Consider the following 20,053-nt stretch of genomic DNA (forward strand, 5'->3'; position numbering starts at 1 on the left):
GGGGTTGGGGGAGTGCAGAAATTGTCTTAACTCCCAAAGAATCTATTATCCAAGTGGATGGACAAGATGACGAATTGACTGGAGTGTAGCTGCTGCAGAGTCTGTAAAGGATGGAGTACAACCCTCTTCCCCCAGTGTAGGGAGGCTGCGAATAGTTTCAGGAAAAAAGCAGTGTGTCTCAGCTCCACTTGCTGGTAAATTTAGAGAATCGGAACAGGTTGTCTTGAAGGTGTGTGTTTGTTTGCTTTTAGTGGCGTTATGGGTTTTTCTCCCTATGAATTTTAAATTTCTGGCAGGATTTAAGGAGAGATTCACCTCCCTCTTCTCTTTTCTCACTTTCCACTGAAGGCACTCAGTTCCCATATTTCATTATATATCTTTCTCCAAGGACAAGCAGGATGTCACATATGGGTGACATCAGATGGAGCCCCGATGCAGAAAACTTATTATGTCAAAGTTTCTAGAACTTTGACTAGTCACACTGAGTATGCCCAGCATGCCTTAACCATGCATTCACACATGGATCCCACTCCAGTCTCTCTGTCTCTGCAGAGCTGTAAGCGTCAGTGTGAGTGAGCTCACTTTGGCTGTTTTGGCCTTGTGGAAACTGTTTTTCTCGCATCTTTTGTGGGTTTTTTCTCATTTCATCACCAGGTCTCTCTTGCTGCCTTTCCATAGTGTCTCCTAGTCAGGGTTTTTGGTGATTTGGGTAAGTTTCCTTTTGTGGTCGATTTCCCCCATGCCCACCAGCCATGGTCTTCCATTAGTGCCGTTTTGTTTCATCCATCATGGCCACGTCTGGTTTTTGGCAATGCCCCTGGTGCCCGAAGACCATGTCCATCACGGATCCACATGAGACTTATCATCTACCTAGGGGCATCGCAAGACATCCAAGGTTGCCACTTATGCACCCAGATGACCCCGAAGGGACATCTACTTTGACTCGACAAGATGGAGTAATTCTTCGGGTCGAAGAAGTCAGAGCCATCTGCATCAGCAGCATCTGCATCGAAGAATCAAGATGCCGCACCAATGGACACTGCGCCATACATATCGGCAGGACAGTCTGTTCCATCGATGTTGCTGACGGACAGGGGCATTGGAGACCAACCTCGTTATCAGCCTTGGCACTGGGGAAGGACCGGGCAGAGTATCGAGGGAAGCCAAAGAAGCATCGGCACTGGTCCCGTGGATGCATGGGGATAAACTGGCTTTTGCTGTGATGCCCCCAAAGCAACTTCTTGGCAAGGAGTGCCAGGGGTCCATGATGGTCTCCACTGGTCCTGATGCCAGTCTCAAATCCACCTCGAGGGTTTGAGGAAGATCTGGCTACCCCTCATCCTCCTAGTTGGTCTTGGCATTAGCAACATTTGAGAAGGAGCATTGAGTCCCGCTAGCAGTGGACCAGGCGCTGCAGGGTTTCGGTCCTGTGGCAGACTGCACCGGACCCAGTGCTACCCGACCTTGTACCGCTTCTGGAGAAGCTCAGCATGCTCATTGGTGTGTTACCCAACCAATTGGTGTCTGTTCTCGGGACAGTGTCTATCAGTACCCAGTGGGGCACAGAGGCCTCTCCCTACTGATATGATGGTCGTCGCTGGTTTCTTGGAGGTGGAAGCTCTACAAAGGCTGGCGGAAATGCAGAGGGTTCTGGCTGTCTTCCCTCTGTTACCAACAGCACCGGTGGTGGTGTGCCAGTTGGCATCTGGTTGGGTGTCTGTTGGTCCCCTTTTTTGTGCTGGGGAGCAGCCTGTAGCTAGGGATTCACCTATGTAGGAGGTCTACCATCCTGCTTGTCCTTGGAGTTAGTCCTTATGAAACCCGCCCGCCACCCTGCAGAGTTGGGTTTCTGCTATTTTTAATTTTAATTAGAATTCTGTTACAAGAGTGGAGAGGGACCCTGCATGGACACATGGTATAGGGCATGCTCATTGTACCTTGTCAAAGTTCTAGAAACCTCGACATAAGTTTTCCGCATCGGGGCTCCATCTGATGATGACCCATGTGAGCACTAATATCCTGCTGTTCCTGGAGAACACCTACTTTCCTACTTCGAAAATACCAAAATGACTTGTTGAAGTAAACACTCTACTTTCTGTATATAGTTCAGTTTTTTAAGTTATATGCAGTACTGAATTAATTTAAAATAGTGAAGCATACAATGTCTTATGCAAAAGTTTATGCACTGCGGGCTTTGTTCTGTTTCAATATAGCTTATCTTTATAAGAATAAGTGAAATATGGTAATAACTTACACCCAACTTATTTTACAAAGGTAACATTGATTAAAGAATCTCTTGCAATATGTTGAGCAAAGAAGTATCGTTTATAGTGAGCTTTTTTTTGATTGAGCTAATCATTTATTAATCTGATTTCTTTCTGTTAAAGCACTCGTCCTTTGAAGTTCACAGAAAGACCTAGAAGTGGAGTTCAAATGCTTTGTGCTTCATTTAGTGTTGGTGAGTTTTTGTTTACTTGCCCCTTCTCTGTTTATACCCAGCTGAGACCGAAATCCTTGCTGGCCTGAGGATTGAAGGCAAGTCACCTAAGACCTGTGGTTCTGCTCATTGGCCAGCTGTTTTCTTGAACTCTAGAGAGGCAGGGAAACTTCTTGTCCTGTGTACACCTAATCCTAACTGGCCTGATAGGCTGCAGATCAGTTTAGTCTCCTAGATTGTGCATGGCCTTATAACCGAGCCACAGGTCCTACCCAATCTTGATGAATCTGTATAGCGAGAAGTGTGTGGCAAAAAATAAAGATATTTTATCTGTATAAAATGTGTGTGTATATTGTACTTGCAGTCCTGCTAGAATTTTTTTTAATTTTTAAAATAACATTGAATTGATGTGTTTTTTTTTTTAACACAACGGACATGTAATTATTTAGGATATCTTAAATGTGCAATAGTTTGGTTGAGGTTGGCTGCTGACATAGGAATCCAGAATCTTACATATCTTCATACCAAGCAGTTTCTGAACATTTTATTCCCACTATATCCTTGCATAAAACCAAACACAAAAAAATGTCAAATCTGACTTAACTTATAGGGGTCTGGTACTGGCTTCAGCTCTTCAGTATTTCTTTGTCTCTAGCAGATGGTGCAGACATGTGGACTGGTGCTTCAACTATGAATAAGCTACTCCTAGGAGGGCTGTAGTCCTAGGTTTCCAGTTGGGAGTCTTCTGGGTATGGGCCTAGTTTGCCTGATTATCCCTTCCCCCTTGGGAGCCAATTCAGTAGGGATCTGAGTTCTTGCACTGAAAGATCAAGCACAGAGTAGTGACTTTGTTCCCTTGGTGGGTCCAGCAACAGAAGCTACTAGACCGTGTAACAGACCTGAATTAGTTTGGCGCCTCTGAGTCCAGTTTACAGAGGAAACTATATATTCTCACAGGACAAGCAGGATGGTAGTCCTCACATGTCCTCACATATGGGTGACATCATCAGGATGGAGCCCAATCACGGAACACTTTTGTCAAAGTTTCCAGAACTTTGACTGGCACCTACTGGGCATGCCCAGCATGGCACTAACCCTGCAGCCAGCAGGGGTCCCCCTTTAGTCTTTTTTCCACGCAGCATTAGCCACGCGGGTTAAGGAGCTCTTCAGAGATTCCTGACAGGAATTTTCTTCACGGAACTTTGTTAAAAACAAATTTCAAAAAATTTTACCCGGAAAGCAGAACAAAAGGTAATGATCTGTGTATCAAGGGATTCTTTATTGGAACTATTATTTCCCTTATAAGTTTGTGACACTTTACATGTGTTGACTTACATCTATGTTAATTTGTTCCATGTATATGTGTGTGTGTGTGTTCAAGTTTTTAATGTGTAATTTTAATTAATATTGTTTTTGTAGCAGCCCTTGAGGCAGCTCCTGTGTGAGCGAAACTCTGCCAGTCGGGCAAGTTCCAATAAAGAATCCCTTGATAATACCGATCATTACCTTTTTGTTCTGCTTTCCAGCATTATTGATCGGCTTCTGCTTTGCTTTTTGGGTCCTTCCCTTTTACCGGAAAAAATTTTACCCCACAGGGGTCCCCTTATCGATTTTCTTTGCTCCGCGGTCGAACGGTAAGTTCCCAGTACGTACAGGATCAGTCCAGAGAAGTGGGTTGTGTATCCCTACCAGCAGAGGGTGTCGGAGAACCAAAACTTTAGGCACTGCCATATATACAAGAGTGCCACCTGCAGTTAGCCAGTATTTCTCTGACTCCAGCCAGAGGGTAGAGTTACACTCTTGCAGGCGCGACGACCGTCCACCTCTATGGCCTATGTTCGGGTCTGGAAGGTTTTTGAGTCTTTGTGTTCCCTTCAAAACTATGATCGTTATCGGTCGGTGTCCCTCGGGTATTGGATGTTTTGCAGCAGGGACTGAGTAAGGCCTTAGCGTTCAATTCTCTCCGGGTGCAGGTGGTGGCTCTTAGGGCCCTACGGGGCTGATTCAATGGCTATTCCTTGGTGATGCACCCGGACATTGCCCGTTTTTTGAAGGGGGTCAAGCATTTACGACCCCCAATCAGAAGAGTTTGCCTGGACTGGAATCTGAACTTAGTGCTCCAGGTTTTTTGCGATGCCCCGTTTGAGCCTCTTCGCCGCTCCTCTCTGAAGGATCTGACGTTGAAGATGGTGCTTTAAGTGGCCATTTGTTCGGCTCGGCGGATTTCAGAATTTCAGGCGCTATCGTGTCGAGATCCTTTTCTGCGGATTTCAGATGACCAGGTGTCGTTGCGCACTGTCCCGTCCTTTGTTCCTAAGGTTGTTACAGCGTTTCACATCAGACTGTAGTTGCCGGGGTTTCCACGTGGGGCCCGTAACTCAACTCAGGACAGGGAGCTTCATCTCTTAGATGTCCGGCGTGTCTTGTTACGGTATCTGGAGGTTACCAATGATTTCTGCCGTTCTGACCATTTGTTTGTTCTTTTTGGGGGTTCCAAGAAAGGTGATAAGGCGACCATTTCTCGTTGGATAAGAGAAGCCATTTGTTCGGCATACATAATCCGAGGTCGCCAAGCCCCCTTGGGTATCAGAGCTCATTCTACTAGAGCCCAGGCTACTGGGCTCTAGTAGACACTTCCTGGGCGGAGTGTCACTTACTGCCTCTGCAGGAGATCTGCAGGGTGGCAGTGTGGTCCTCTCTTCACACCTTCACCAAGCATTACTGCTTGGATGTTAGGGTGCCAGAGGAGTTCCAGGACCAACTTCATGCCCTAGCACAAAAGGGCTTAGTTGCTGGCAACCATGAAGTACGATCAGCTTATGACATCTTTGACACCGCTTCTAGGGTGTCGGCAGCTGGTATCAGTGCAAGGAGATGGGCCTGGCTGAAATCTTCAGACCAGAGGTACAAGACAGATTGGCTGACTTGCCCTGTGCGCGTGGGATAATCTTTTCGGTGAAAATATTCAAGAAGTAGTGGCGCAGCTCAAGGACCACCAAGAGACTCTGCGCCAGCTCTCCTTACTGCCCTCTGATCCCTCCTCTTTGTCCAAAAGATCCTTTAAGAGGGATTCCAAGAGGCAATTCTGCCAGCAGAGGAGATACTATCCCCCAGCATCCAGGGGTCGGCCTTCTAAGCCTTACCAAAAAGGCCAACCTAGCAGCCTAGAGGGCAGAAGTCGCAGCCAGCCCCTCAACCAGGTCCAGCGTCAGGTTTTTGACTCCCTTCTAGAGAGTAGTACCCAGTTTCCACTTCAGACTATTCCGGTCGGCGGCCGGTTGTGCCACTTCTCCAGCCTATGGCACATAGTCACCACAGATCAGTGGGTACTGGCAATAGTATCACAAGGTTACCACCTCAACTTTCTCTCTGTCCCACCAGATTCCCCGCCTCAGCTGACGTGGGGAACATCTGGTCATTCACCACTCTTGGAGCAGGAGGTCTCCCTCCTCCTCCAGTGGGATGTGCCCAATATTGGATCTTCACACTCTAAACAAATACCTACAAAGAGAAAAGTTCAAGATGGTGACCTTGGGTTCTCTACTTCCCCTTCTTCAAAGGGGAGACTGGCTCTGCTCTCTAGACCTTCAGGACACCTACATGCACATTTCAATCACTCCGTCACATCGTAGATTCCTGCAATTCCTAGTAGGCCCAAAACACTTCCAATATCGATTGTTACCTTTCGGCCTAGCATCTGCCCCACGCGTCTTCACCAAGTGCCTCGTGGTGGTAGCGGCCTACCTCAGGAGTCAGAGTGTCAACGTCTACCCCTATCTGGACGATTGGTTGATCAGGGCTCCCTCTCGGCAAGGTGCACTGACGTCCCTTCGCCTCACTTTGCATTCCCTGATCTCCCTAGGCTTCCTCATAAACTATTCAAAATCCAGGCTAGTTCCTTCGCAAACTCTATCATTCATAGGGGCCGACTTGGACACTCTAAGAGTGAAAGCTTTCCTACCTCAGGCTCGAGCTCTCATTTGCTTCTCTGGCCTTTCGACTGCAGTCTCGACAACGTTCAACTGCACGTCGTTTCCTGATAGTATTGGGTCATATGGCCTTCACAGTGCATGTCACTCCCATGGCTCGCCTTGCCATGAGAGTCATCATGCAGTGGACTCAGTCTTCTCAGCCAATGTTCTCCATAATCCGCATCACCAAACAGCTCCTTCTATTGCTAGCTTGGTTGGCAAACTAATCCAATCTGGTACAAGGCCTCCCATTTCAGATTCCAGAACCTCAAATAACCTTGACAACAGATGCCTCCAACCTCTGCTGGGGAGCACATGTTGGAAACCTGCAAACTCAGGGCATCTGGTCTCCAGAGGAAGCCAAACATCAGATAAATTTCCTGGAGTTTCATGCAATCAGATATGCCCTCAGGGCTTTTCAGGATCACCTCTCCAACCAGGTCATCCTGATTCAAACAGACAACCAGGTGGCCATGTGGTACATCAATAAGCAAGGGGGAATGGGCTCCTACCTCCTGTGTCAGGAAGCTGCACAGATATGGGTGGAGGCCCTTTCCCACTCGATGTACTTCAAGGCCACCTACTTGCTGGGAGTGAACAATGTGTTGGCGGACAAGCTGAGTCGCACTTTTCAACCGCTCAAGTGGTCCCTCAACCCCACTGAAGCGGGCTCAATATTCCAACGTTGGGGTTACCATCACATAGACCTTTTTGCGGCAATTCACAACTGCAAAGTGGGGAACTTCTGCTCTCTCACTCGCAGCGAACACCACCAGCCCAGGGATGCTTTCTCCCTCTCATGGGCCAGCGGTGTCCTTTATGCGTACCCTCCACTTCCACTCATTTCAAAGACTCTCGTGAAGTTGCGAAGGGACAGGGGTCTAATGATTCTCATAGCCCCTCATTGGCTATGCCAGGTCTGGTTTCCAATTCTCCACGACCTATCGGTACATCGGCACATTCCTCTAGGGAACAGAACAACGGCTGCCTTCGTCACCCCAACCTTCAGGCCCTCTCCCTGACTGCTTGGATGTTGAAAGGTTAATATTTCAACCTCTTAACCTTTCAGAGCCGGTTTCCCGTGTCCTAGTAGCTTCACGAAAGCCTTCCACAAAGCATTCTTATTGTTATATATGGAACAGGTTTACAGGATAGTGTACTTCCATGTCCATTGATCCCTTCACTTGTCCCACACTGAAGTTTCTGGACTATCTCTGGAACCTGTCACTCAGGCCTCAAAACTTCATCTATCAGGGTACATGTCAGTGCGGTAGCCGCCTTCCATAAAAGTGTGGGGGATGTACCCATTTCAGTACAACCCCTTGTCACACGCTTTTTGAAGGGCTTGCTTCATCGTAAACCTCCACTGCGCCCTCCGGCCCTTCTTGGGACCTCAACATGGTTTTGGGAAGGCTTATGAAACCGCCATTTGAGACTCTCCAATCCGTACAGCTGCCCACAGGAAAGGCACCCAATTGTTTGTTTCCTTTGATCCCATCAAATTGGGCAAACCTGTGGGTAAACACTCTCTCCTCCTGGTTAGCGGACTGTATTTCCTTTTGTTACCAACAGGCAGGCATTCCGCTTCAAGACTGTGTTAAAGCACACTCTCAGGGCCATGGCAACACCAGTAGCGCACCTACGCTCGGTACCGCTTGCTGACATCTGTAAGGCTGCTACCTGGAGCTCTCTCCACACCTTCGCAGCCCATTATTGTTTAGACAAGGCTGGCAGACAAGATTCCATTTCGGCTAGTCTGTGCTACGCAACTTACTTGCGAACTGAGGTACCAACATCCTTCCGCCAACCCGATAGGGTTCAGGATGCCCTCTACCAAATTCCACCCCAGTTCTTGTGCCTGTACTCGGGCATCCTCAGCTCGGTACTCACCCATATGTGAGGACTACCATCCTGCTTGTCCTGTGAGAAAGCAGAGTTGCTTACCTGTAACAGGTGTTCTCACAGGACAGCAGGATGTTAGTCCTTACGAAACCCTCCCGCCACCCCATGGAGTTGGCTTCGCTTAAGATTTATTATTTTATTTTTCGCATGTACTTTTACTGTAAGAAGAGACTGAAGGGGGACCCCTGCTGGCTGCAGGGTTGATGCTGTGCTGGGCATGCCCAGTAGGTGCCAGTCAAAGTTCTGGAAACTTTGACAAAAGTGTTCCATGATTGGGCTCCATCCTGATGATGTCACCCATATGTGAGGGCTAACATCCTGCTGTCCTGTGAGAACACCTGTTACAGGTAAGCAACTCTGCTTTTTTTATCCTACTATACCAGTCCAAATGTGTGGGTTATCTCCCTGCTACTAGCAGATGGAGATAGCGGGGACACCTTTTTCTCCATGGATATGCATAAAGCAACACAAGCTGGGTGACATCTTCTGATGGCGCTGTCCTTTTCTCCTAGCCCAGAAAGTTTTTGTCTTGTGGACATGTACAGTAGTACCTGTGCTAATGTCACTGCGTGCCTCTCCCTCAGTCTTTTTTCATCCACTTCATGAACGGTTGAGACTAGTCTTTCATTGGCCACAATTTTAAAAAGCAAAAGCATTAATATATCTATAATATAAAACCTTAATATATATATTTGAACTTAAACATTGATGCCAGGCTAAGAGAGAACTCTAAAAGAAACTGGCCATAGAGGCAAAACCCCATAATAAAAACGTTTTAAAATATATGTGAAGCAGGAAGCCTGCGAGGGAGTCAGTTCTACCATTATATGATTGTGATGTTAAAGGGGCACTTAAGGAAGATAAGGTCATCATGGAAAGACTGACTGAATTCTTTGCTTTGCTGTTTACAAGTGAAAATGTTGGGGAGATACCCATTCCAGAGATTGTTTTCAAGGGCGATTGATTCAGATGTACTGATCCAAATTACAGTGAACCTGATTGATAAATTGCCTGGACCAGGTGGTGAACACTCATGAAATTTCAGATCTATTACTAGTAATTTTTAACCTGATGGCTGGAAGGTGGCCATATAATCCCAATAATTAAAAAGGACTCCAGGGTTGTTTGGGGAACTTGTAGACCAGTGAGCCTGACTTTAGTACTGGGAAAAATCATGAAAAGTATTCTAAACAGGGACGACACTATCATGAGGCAGTGGCCTCAGGCGGCAGAATTCTGGAGTGGAAAAAAGTGCCCCTCCAGAACACCCCTGCCACAGCTGCCTCACCCTGGCCTCCAAAGACACTTGCAACACTTGTTGATGACATCCTGTGGGGAGGCTGGGAACCCTGTGGACAGAAAATAAAGAACCACGATGGCACAGTTTTAGTGACATACTCATGGGACTGATCCACTACCAGCAGATGGAGACGAAGCAAAGCTAACATCAGAGTATATATACCCCATGCACTGAAATCAGCCTGCCAGTATTTTCCGTCTCCAGCAGATGGTGGATGTGCATCTCTCTACTGGGGATTGCTTAAAAAGATTTTCAAAGAAGATTTTCAAAAGTTGTCGGCGCCATCTTCCTGTCTCGATCGGCGGTACGTGCAGGCCGGGCGCCCGATGCGCCTAATTTGCGTGCATCCAGTACAAACGCGCACCAGTGCGCATAACTACATGCACAGCCGCAAATGTGCGCAAACACATAGACAATGGCACCGGTGCCCAAGAAGACTAGAAGGCTCTTTGCACAGCCTGCCTCATAAGAGCCGCACAGCCTGAATTAGTCCTGTCTGTGTCAACATTGCGAAGAAGCCCAGGGGGAACCAAAGTCTGGTCCCTTACTGTCTGGAGATGGTTCCGGAACTACTGACGATAGCTCCCCAGATATATGCATCTCTGAGGTGGCTTCCCCCAGGAGGGCACCTCTGGGGCCCCCACTCAGACTCCCCCTGGGATTAACATGGACCCAGGGACCTTCTCCTGGTTGGAAATTTTCCAAGGGCTGCAAGCCTTCGTTCAAGTGCAGTCAGCCCAGCTGCGCCCCAGGCTCAACCCCTGCCGGAAGCACAAGAATCCTCCTGGCTCAGCTCGGATGCCTCGAGATATGCCTTGCCTAAACAAGAACTTCCCTGACAGGGACCCAGACACCTATGATGAGGAGGGTGACTCCCTGGAAGAAGGAGAAATCCCTCCAGGAATGGAACCACACTGAACCATGCTTCGCTTCTTCCACAAGGACGAATTACCAGCCCTTGTTTCCCAGACTCTGAAGACGCTGGGTATTCCAGGCATGGACCCTATGGCGGAACCAAAGAAGAACCCATCTTGGTGTCTCTTCGTAAGGCCTCATGCTGGAAGCCATCCAGGAACTGATTGACCTGGAATGGGATGCTCCGGAGGCCAGCTTCAAAGGGGGTCGGGCCTTGGAAGCCCTATACCCTCTAGAACCAACGGCCAAGGAACGCCTGTGTTTCTTGAAAGTGGACACTGGTCTGTGCCGTCTCAAAGTGAACAACTATTCCCATTGAGGGAGGTGCTGCATTGAAGGATACTCAGGACAGACTATTAGAATCCATCCTTAAGCAATCCTTCAACGCAACAGCAATGACACTGCAGATTGCTTCCTGCTGCGCACTGGTGGCACATTCCTGCTTGCTCCTCTCGAGAGAGGCAAATAGCTCCGGAATGTATACCAGTGAGACGATGGAACCTGCAGCAGCCTTCCTGACGAATGCAAGCTTAGATCTGGGGTGCACTCAGCCAGGGGCGTTGCCTCGGTAGTGGCAGCCAGAAGGCAACTATGGCTACGGAATTGGTCTGCAGACACAACATCTAAAGCAAATCTCACAAGAATGCCCTTTAAGGGATCTCTCTTGTTTGGAAACGAATTGGAGAAGTTAGTCAGCAAATGGGGTGAATCCCCCAGTGCCTCTGCTACCAGAAGATAGGAGTAAAAAAACTGTGTCCCTCCCCCAGAAGAACCAAGGGCAGAGGATCGCAGCGCTTTAGACCCTACAGGAACTTGCAGTTCTAGGAACCTTGTCCCTCCAGAAGGTCCCAGCCCTTTCAGAACAGACCGACCAAGAGGGGAGCAGGCCTGGGGGCAGGCTCCAGCCGTGCTCCACAATGAGAATGGGCCGACTTGTCCTCTTCTACCAAAGATGGGTCGAAATAACGTCTGACAAATGGGTACTAAATCTCATTCGAGAAGGTTACTCTCTGGAGTTACGCAGCATCCCTCGAGACAATTTTATGAAGTCACCCTCCCACTCCCATTCCAAGAGACTGGCAGTAGAAACCACTCTAACAAGACTACTCAGTCTGAAGGCATTAACTGGTTCCCATGCCCAAACAAAATATGGGGCGCTATTCCATCTATTTTATCCTTCCCAAGAAGGAAGGATCATTCCAGCCCATCTTGGATCTCAACTTCAACCGTCATCTGCAGGTACTACACTTCCGCATGGAAACTCTTCACTCCGTAATAATGGCAGTACAACCGGGAGTGTTCCTAACCTCCCTGGGCCTTTCCAAAGCCTACCTTCACATCCCAGTCCATCAGGATCACCAGCGCTTCCTGTGCTTTGCGATACTGGGTCACCATTACCAGTTCTGAGCGCTACCCTTCGGCCTAGCAACCGCCCCCAGAACCTTCACCAAAATCATGGTGGTCATGGTGGCAACACTGAGGAAGGAAGGGATCTTGGTACACCCTTACCTGGATAATTGGCTAATCAGAGTAAAGTCTTCAGAAGAGAGCCGGCAGGTGACCAGCAGAGTCAAGAGCCTACTGCAGGAACTCGGTTGGGTCGTGAACACGAGCAAGAGCAGTCTGCAGCCCTCTCAATCGCTAGAGTACCTGGGGGCCCGTTTTGACCCCAAACAGAACAAAGTCTTCCTCCCTTCACCGAGGAGAAGGAAACTGATGGAACAATTTCAACGATTGATGACTAGTGCATGCCCAAAGGTATGGCCTATTTTCAAGTCCTCGGCCTCATGGCATCAACCCTGGAGGTCGTTTCGTGGGCAAGGGCCCATATATGACCGCTCCAGCGCTCCTTACTGTCACGATGGAACCCACTGTCCTAGGACTACTCAATTTGTCTCCAACTACCAGCAGAGGTACATTCTCGGCTCCAGTGGTAGCTACAGGAAGACCACCTAAGCAGAGGAGTAAGCCTATCCCCACCGAACTGGACCTTGCTCTCCATAGATGCAAGCCTGCAAGGGTGGAGAGTCCACTGTCAGGAACTGATGGCTCAGGGACAATGGAGCAAGGAAGAGGCGGAATGGAACATAAACCGCCTGGAAGCTCGAGAAGTCAGACTAGTGTGCCTGCGATTCAGCGACAGACTCTGAGGCAAAGCAATTCGGGTAATGACTGACAACGCAACAACGGTTGTTTACATCAACCGCCAGGGAGGAACCAGGAGCCAGCAGGTGTCTTTGAAGATAGACCCTGTCATGGCATGGGTGGAGATAAACCTACAAGGGATCTCTGCCTCCCACATCGCAGGAAAAGGCAACGTCTCAGCAGAGAGAGCCTGGAACCGGGAGAATGGACGCTATCGACCACAGCCTTCCAAATGATAGTAAATCGCTGGGGCCTCCAAACCATGGATCTACTGGCCACCTGTCTCAGTGCCCATCCCCAGGTTCTTCAGCCGCAGACAAGAGCAACACTCCCAAGGAATCAACTCTCTCTCGTTCACACTTGGCCAGAGGAAGACTTACTGTACGCCTTCCCTCCATGGCCACTACTGGGCAAGGTCATCTGCAAGATAGAACATCACAGGGGACTAGTTCTATTAGTGGCCCCAGATTGGCTAAGATGACCATGGCTCATTCTACGAGGGCACAGGCAGTTTCTTGGGCAGAAACCAAGTTACTGTCACCTGCCGAGATCTGTCAGGTGGCAACGTGGTCCTACATACACACCTTCTCCAGGTTCTAACGCCTGGATGTTCAAGCCCGAGGAGACGCAGCCTTCGCAAGGGCAGTACTAAGTGGGCCATGGGCAGCCTCCCGTCCTGTCCTGGAGTAGCTTTTGTACATCCCACTGGTCCTGAGTCCATCTGGCTACACGCTAGGAAATGGAGAAATTACTTACCTGATAATTTTGTTTTCCCTAGTGTAGACGGATGGACTCGGCATCCCGCCCACGGCTGTCCAGAAAAGGAGAACCTTGGATAGCAAACCTCAAGACTAAGCAAATACGTGTTATCCGTGGCCTACCCCCTAGTTCAAGACGCCCACAGTTTGTCCGGTGTCTGCTTTAATCGGTTGAGTTCACTGACAGTCTCCAGTTTGGAAATTAGTTGAACCAGTTCATGTTTTTTAATCAAGTTATTTAAGCAAAGATATATCCACAATGGCTTTTTGAAGAGAATACTGAAGAGCTGAGGTTACTGCAGGGGTATATCTAGAGTGATGTCAGCCTTGAAATCTGACTCAGTCTCCCATCTGCTAGCAGAAGAGCAAAATACCCATTGGTCCTGAGTCCATCTGACTATACTAAGGAAAACGAAATTATCAGGTAAGTAATTTTTCCAGTCTTTGTCCAGATAGATAACTTAATGCATTTGTCATTGTAACCCAGTCTTAAAGTGCACAATCCATGGGTTGGCAACGGCCCATCAAGACAGAGCTCTTTCGACCTCAATGACCCACCTAAACTCTGAAAAATAGCAACATGATCCACAATACACATTTACCATGCATTACTATATAGATCAAGAAACCATGCAGGACTATGTTTGGAAAAGCTGTACTTTAAACCATTTTAAAATAAAATTCTCAACTTCTCATTCATTTGATTCTTTAGAGTTTCTAAAATCCAATTATACTGCTGCAATCTTCAGCTTGGGAGTCCCATTTTATGTGGCTATTTGTGCTGCTTGTCATAGAGAAAGCGAAGTTGCTTACCTGTAACAGTGTTCTCTCTGGACAGCAGAACAAACAGTCACACAATCCCTCCATCCTTCCTGAGTAGATGAGATCAGCTAAGAGGGAGGGTTGTGTGGAGAAAGCAGTGAGGAACCTGCTGCACATGCTCAGAGGAAAGGTCTGAGCTGAGGGAGAATGGACTGATTTTGCGCCATTGGATAACCTCACGCATTTCGTGTGGCTGTTTGTTCTGCTGTCCATGGAGAGCACCTGTTACGGTTAATGACCTGGCTGCGTTAGATTTTGGTTGTGGTTTGTTTTGGTTTCCAAATCGCCACAATTCTTTCGTCGTTTTAGCTTTGACATAGGATTCTGAAGAAGGCAGCAACAGACACATATTGATGGGGGGTGGGTAGGTGTGTAAAGTCAGCTTTTTGAACTTTTTTTCTCTATCTCCATCTGTTGGCAAGGGGGAGATATAACCATCAAACAAGTGGAGAACAATAGACACACCAACAGTTAAATCCAAATAATACAGGAGATGTATCAGGACATGTGAATCATCTACAGGCACAAAAACCGTACTGAAGTCACATTTGACTGTTTCACATTGAGTGAATAAAAACTTTTCTTCTACTGTTCAGCCAAACTTTCAAAGATGGCATAGGATAAGACAACAGACCACACCCATTGCATTTCCACTTCGGGCATGCAATATCTTTCCAATGACTATTTCACTGATTCACTGAAACCTTATCGAGTTTCCCCCTTTTTCAATTCCCCCCTCTCATGATTTGAGCACTGATATATACCTCGTTATATTGTTTTGGATTAAGTTGCTGTTCGGAACCAGTTTCAGCTATTGTTAAATGCTTTAAATGTAACAGGTTGTTGTAAATGTAAACCGGAATGAAGGCGATTTCTGCTATACCTCGGTATATAAAAAAAAACTGCTAAATAAATTAAAAAAAAAAAACTTCAATCTGCTTTTATGCCTGTACATGGTTCACCCGTCCTGACATCTCCTGTATTATATGGGGGGATATAAGCCACTTGTCTGGCTGGTCAGGCAGAACTAAAGGAAAGGAAATATAACAAGTTTACATTTCACCTTTCATTTGTAGATTTTTTTATTTTTTATTTTGTTTTGTGCATAAATATTTGGTGAGAAGTGAATAATTTGAAGTATGAATTCCTGATTTTTAAGGCTTTACTAATACATTTTTGCCAATGCACAGCTATGTAATAAAATAGAACAGGCCACAAAACTTGAATGCATACAAAAAACAAGGAAACATGTAATAGAATTGTTTAGGTATTGTCTAAGTAGATTTCTGTTTAATTTTAGATTTATAAAAGTGAGAGAAGTTTTATACAATTTCACTTCCAGATACAAAAAATATTCCCATCTGATTTGAATGTCTTTCTTTGGATTTTCAGGTGGCATGTTTCTAGCAACAGGCAGTACGGATCATGTCATCAGGATGTATTACTTTGGTTGTGAAACACCAGACAAAATAGCTGAACTAGAAGGCCACACTGTGAGTGAAAACAAATTCAGTTTTGTTTGGGTTTCTTTTACTGTTGGGAGTTTTGTTTGTTCTTAGTGGGAAGACTTGATGATAATTTGGTTGGTTAAAAAAACAATGTGAACTTGCTGTGAACTATATCTGTTAAAGGATGAGTCTGCATGGTGAAAAGAATACCAGATACCAATACCTCCTGCAGGATTATTTATCATGCAATAAATAACGCATTTGCCAGTGTCTGCAGAATGCAGGTGATAGCTTTTTATGGCTAACAATGGATTTCTAGCTTTACTACCTCTGCAGCATCCCAACCAGCTTTGGGAGCGGAAGCCTGATGTGAGATTCAAACCCAGATTGTTAGCATGTCATGCTTGCTGCTGAACATACAGGTCATGAATATGTTCAGACTGGGCTATCCTAAAGACATGCTCCAATCTTACAGATCTGTGTGTTGCAAAGCCACTCAGAATTTAGATTTTCTGGTTTTTGAGGTTGATGTCACTGAAACCTGTGTGGGTGAATGAATTAAAAGGGTGGCCGTCATGGGCAACTCATACTGTGGAGACACAATTTAATAACTTCACTTGCTCCGAGTCCCCACTTTGGGGGACAAAGTCATTCATTCCATTTCTCCCAAAGTGGGCCTTCCTGTCTTCTGGGTAGCTGGGACCCAACTGCTATCTCTGGTGCTAATACTACTGTTTAATGTTTCTAAAGTGCTATTAGAGAGATGCTTGGCTGGGCCTGCAATGAGGAGGAGAAGTGGGTTGCATGCACCTTGCCACCTTCTCTTCATTTTACAGCAGGGAGCCAGGAAGAGACATGCTGGGCCTTTCTTTCCTTCTCCCCCTGCACTTGTGTAGAGCAGGGTGCACTGGGGGAATAGGTGGGGGAGCATGGTACAAAGCATCTTCAGCTGTCCCAATGCAGCAGGGGATGTTGAGCTCTCTTCCCTATTGTAGCTTCAGCATTTGGATACTGGGAGTCTTGGGGCTGCATTTAGGAGGTAAGGAGCAAACAACCTTGATAGTAGTTACTAGTAATCATTTTTAAAGTACTAAAAAACATATGCAGCACTGTACAGATACTTATAAAAGACAGTCCCTGCGCAATGAAGTTTACGATCTAGTCCAGACAAATGTGCGCAACAAACGTTCCTGAAGATTTGAGTCCCTCTGTCTCCCTGTGGGCTTAAATCATAGGAGGTACTTGACCTTGCCTGTTATCACTCCCCCCAAATCTGTGAAGGTGCATCAAGGTGTGCAGACTTTGGGTTTTTTTTTTACTATGGGCAGTACTCAAGTTGTCTCTTTCTTCCTTTTAAGACATGTTTTTTATCTAAAGTCTCAGGGTAGGCTTTTCTTTAATCCCATAAAGCAGTCTTGAAGTTGTAAATTTTGGTTTCCCAGACATTCTTGTGGAATCTATTTGTTCAGGGATGTGTCGAGTCCCCCCCCCAAGATTATCCATTTTGGCTATTAGTTTAGGACTTCTTTGTTAGAAAACCTAGTTTCAGTTCTGTGTACAATGTTATTGGCCTGTAATTTTGACTGTTAGGAAAATTAACTTTACATTCTGAACAATAGACTGCCTACTTAACCCCAAAAAGTGAATTTTTCCCTGTTCTACTTTTCCTTCCTTCTAGAACCTTATTATGCAATTTAAGTGTTTGCTTGATTTCTGGTATTTGTAGGTGGGGTGTTGAAATAGTCTTTCTTTATCAAGAATAGTATTATAGCTTCTTGAGTACTTTATCCTGAGATTTCTTAAATTTCTTTCAGGACAAAGTTGACAGCATTCAGTTTTCTAACAGTGGTGACAGGTATGTTGCAAGATTCTAAGGATCTTATTCAATAAAATATTTTCCATAGACACAGAATAGACAAAATGTGCTTTTGAATAAGACCATTAATGCACACAGATTACTTAAATGTATGGGGTTTTGTTGTTCTTTTCACTTTACTAGGCTAATGAGTGAGACTGATTTCCTCTGCTATATATAGGCTGGAAGATTAGCTTTTTCCACTCCTTTCCTTCCCCACACCTGCAAAGTCAAACAGTTAACTTATGGGCCCATACGGTAAAAACCGCGGGAGAGCCGGCGCTCCGAGGCGAGTGCTCGCTCTCGACGCGTGTCCAGGCATTTAAATGAGGGCCTGCCACTAGTGCGTCCCTAGCGCCTCCTTTTTGACAAAGCGGCAGCTGCCAGCGGGTTTGACAGCCAACGCTCAATTTTACCATAGTCAGTTCTCGAACCCGCTGACAGCCACAGTTTTGGAAAACGGATGCCGGCTAAATTGAGCGTCCATCTTCTAACCCGTGGGCAGATTTTAAACTTTAAAAATTTTTTTTTTTTAAATTTTGGGGCCTCTGACTTAATATCGCTATGATATTAAGTTGGAGGGTGTACAGAAAAGCAGTTTTTCTGCTTTTCTGTACACTTTCTCTGTGCTGGCCGAAATTAACTTCTGCCTTTGGGCAGGCGATAATTTCTGAAAATAAAATGTGCTGCTTCGCTGCACATTTTACTTTCTGTATCGCGCGGGAATAACTAATAGGCCCATCAACATGCATTTGCATGTTGCGGGCGCTATTAGTTTCGGGGGGGTTGGATGCGCATTTTCAACATTTTTACCCCTTACTGAATAAGGGGTAAAAATAGTGCGTCAAACACTCGGCCAAACCATGGCTAAAGGGGCGCTTGGCTGAGCGCACCATACTGTAATGGCCCGTTACTAAATTTTACCAGTTAACAGAATAGTCTGTGCTGCCTGTATGAGCTACTAGTTACTCTTGAGTATAGCTTTGTTAAAATAGTGCCCCACTCATTCTTTCCTAGCGTGTAGCCAGTTGGACTCAGGACCAATGGATTATATGCTCCCCTGCTAGCAGATGGAGACGGAGTCAGGTTTTAAAGCTGACATCACCTTAGATACACCCCTGCAGTGACCTCAGCCCTTCAGTATCTCTCCATCTATTAGCAGATGTGGACATGCTTTCCCTTTGGGATTGCAGTACTCCTTAGAGGAAATTTTACCTTTTAAATTGGAGAAAGATTGAGCTCTGCTCTCCTGTGGTGATATTAAAGGTCCCTCCCCCAGTCAAGAATTCCTGAGGCGATTTCAGAGATTTCTCTGAGGTGTGCCTTGGTCCGGGAGCCAGTTCCTGGCATAGACTTTGCTGCTGAAGCAGCTAAAAGGCAGTGGGTGCAGAAAGCCAAGCATGACACTGACGGCCAAAGCCCTTCTCCCCCCCCCCCCCCGGAGATCATCTCTGTACTCAGCTGGTAAGCACTGAGCCCAGGTAAGTAAAGAGAGAAGAGGATTCCTCTCGATTCAGAGTCGTGGAAAGGCTTTGGTAAATATTTCCTCTGGTCTTCCTTGTTCAGTGTGCTGTACTGACAACTCTCCCGATCCCATTGGGGTAAGGGAAGGGAGCTTCCAAGCAGGTTGAGTGGCCCCCCTTCAGGCTCGATGGACACACCGTGTGGTAGGCTGTGGTGGCACCATTTTGGGCGCCTCCATTGTCTTCCGTAGAGGGTTGGTATGTGCAGTGCGTGCTGGCTCTGTGTGCACTGTGCGCATTGGTATAGGATCTGTGCACACTGATTTCAAACACTAGCCAGCTGAGTGCACTGCTACCGTTCATAATGGCTCCGGCAGCAAAGAAGCATAAGCGACACTCTTTGTGCTGCCTGCCATATTAGAGCTACGCAGTCTGACTGTGATTCTTACCTATTTCAGCACTGTGAGGAGGCCCAGGGAGAGTTGGACTCCCAGAACTTTTCTAAGCCCGGCTCCTCCCATTCAGAGGAGGGGTCAGCCTCAATCTTATCAGGTAGCACCCCAGATCTGAGTAAACCTGGGGCTGCATCTACCATGGAAGAGGGAAATTCAGCTTTACCTACCCCAGTTCTCCCTGGGCTAGGCATGGACCTGGCGGCCTTTTCTTGGATGGAATTTTTTCAAGGCCTTCAAGCCTTCATACAGGTGCAGTCTGTCTCTCCTGCCCCTGTCTGAACCCGAACTCCAGCTAGGAAGGCTTCGCTCTCGCAGGCCTCGAGACATGCCTCGTCTCACCAAGGATATCCCTGTCCGGAACCCAGACATCACGGAATGCGAAGGGGATGTAGATTCGTTGGCGGATGGGGAAATCCCTCCAGGCTTGGAGCCATATTGGATCATGTTACGGTTTTTCCATATAGTTGAATTGCTGGCCCTGGTTTCCCAACCCTGAAGACTCTGGCGCGAACCCAATGATGGAACCTGGTTTCCCAACCCTGAAGACTCTGGCGCGAACCCAGTGATGGAACCAAAGAAGAA

At 46.9% G+C, this 20,053-nt stretch overlaps 1 protein-coding gene across 1 annotated transcript in view; it reads left to right on the plus strand.

Moving 5' to 3' along the window:
* Positions 1–20,053, plus strand: part of BRWD1 (bromodomain and WD repeat domain containing 1) — a 282,561-nt gene that overhangs the window by 36,459 nt on the left and 226,049 nt on the right. The window contains exons 10-12 of the mRNA XM_029577859.1: positions 2,388–2,458; positions 15,643–15,743; positions 17,513–17,553. Coding sequence (XP_029433719.1) covers positions 2,388–2,458; positions 15,643–15,743; positions 17,513–17,553 — 213 coding nt within the window. The remainder of the gene's footprint in view (positions 1–2,387; positions 2,459–15,642; positions 15,744–17,512; positions 17,554–20,053) is intronic.

Source organism: Rhinatrema bivittatum, chromosome 15, assembly GCF_901001135.1.
Source record: "Rhinatrema bivittatum chromosome 15, aRhiBiv1.1, whole genome shotgun sequence".
NCBI lineage: Eukaryota > Metazoa > Chordata > Amphibia > Gymnophiona > Rhinatrematidae > Rhinatrema > Rhinatrema bivittatum.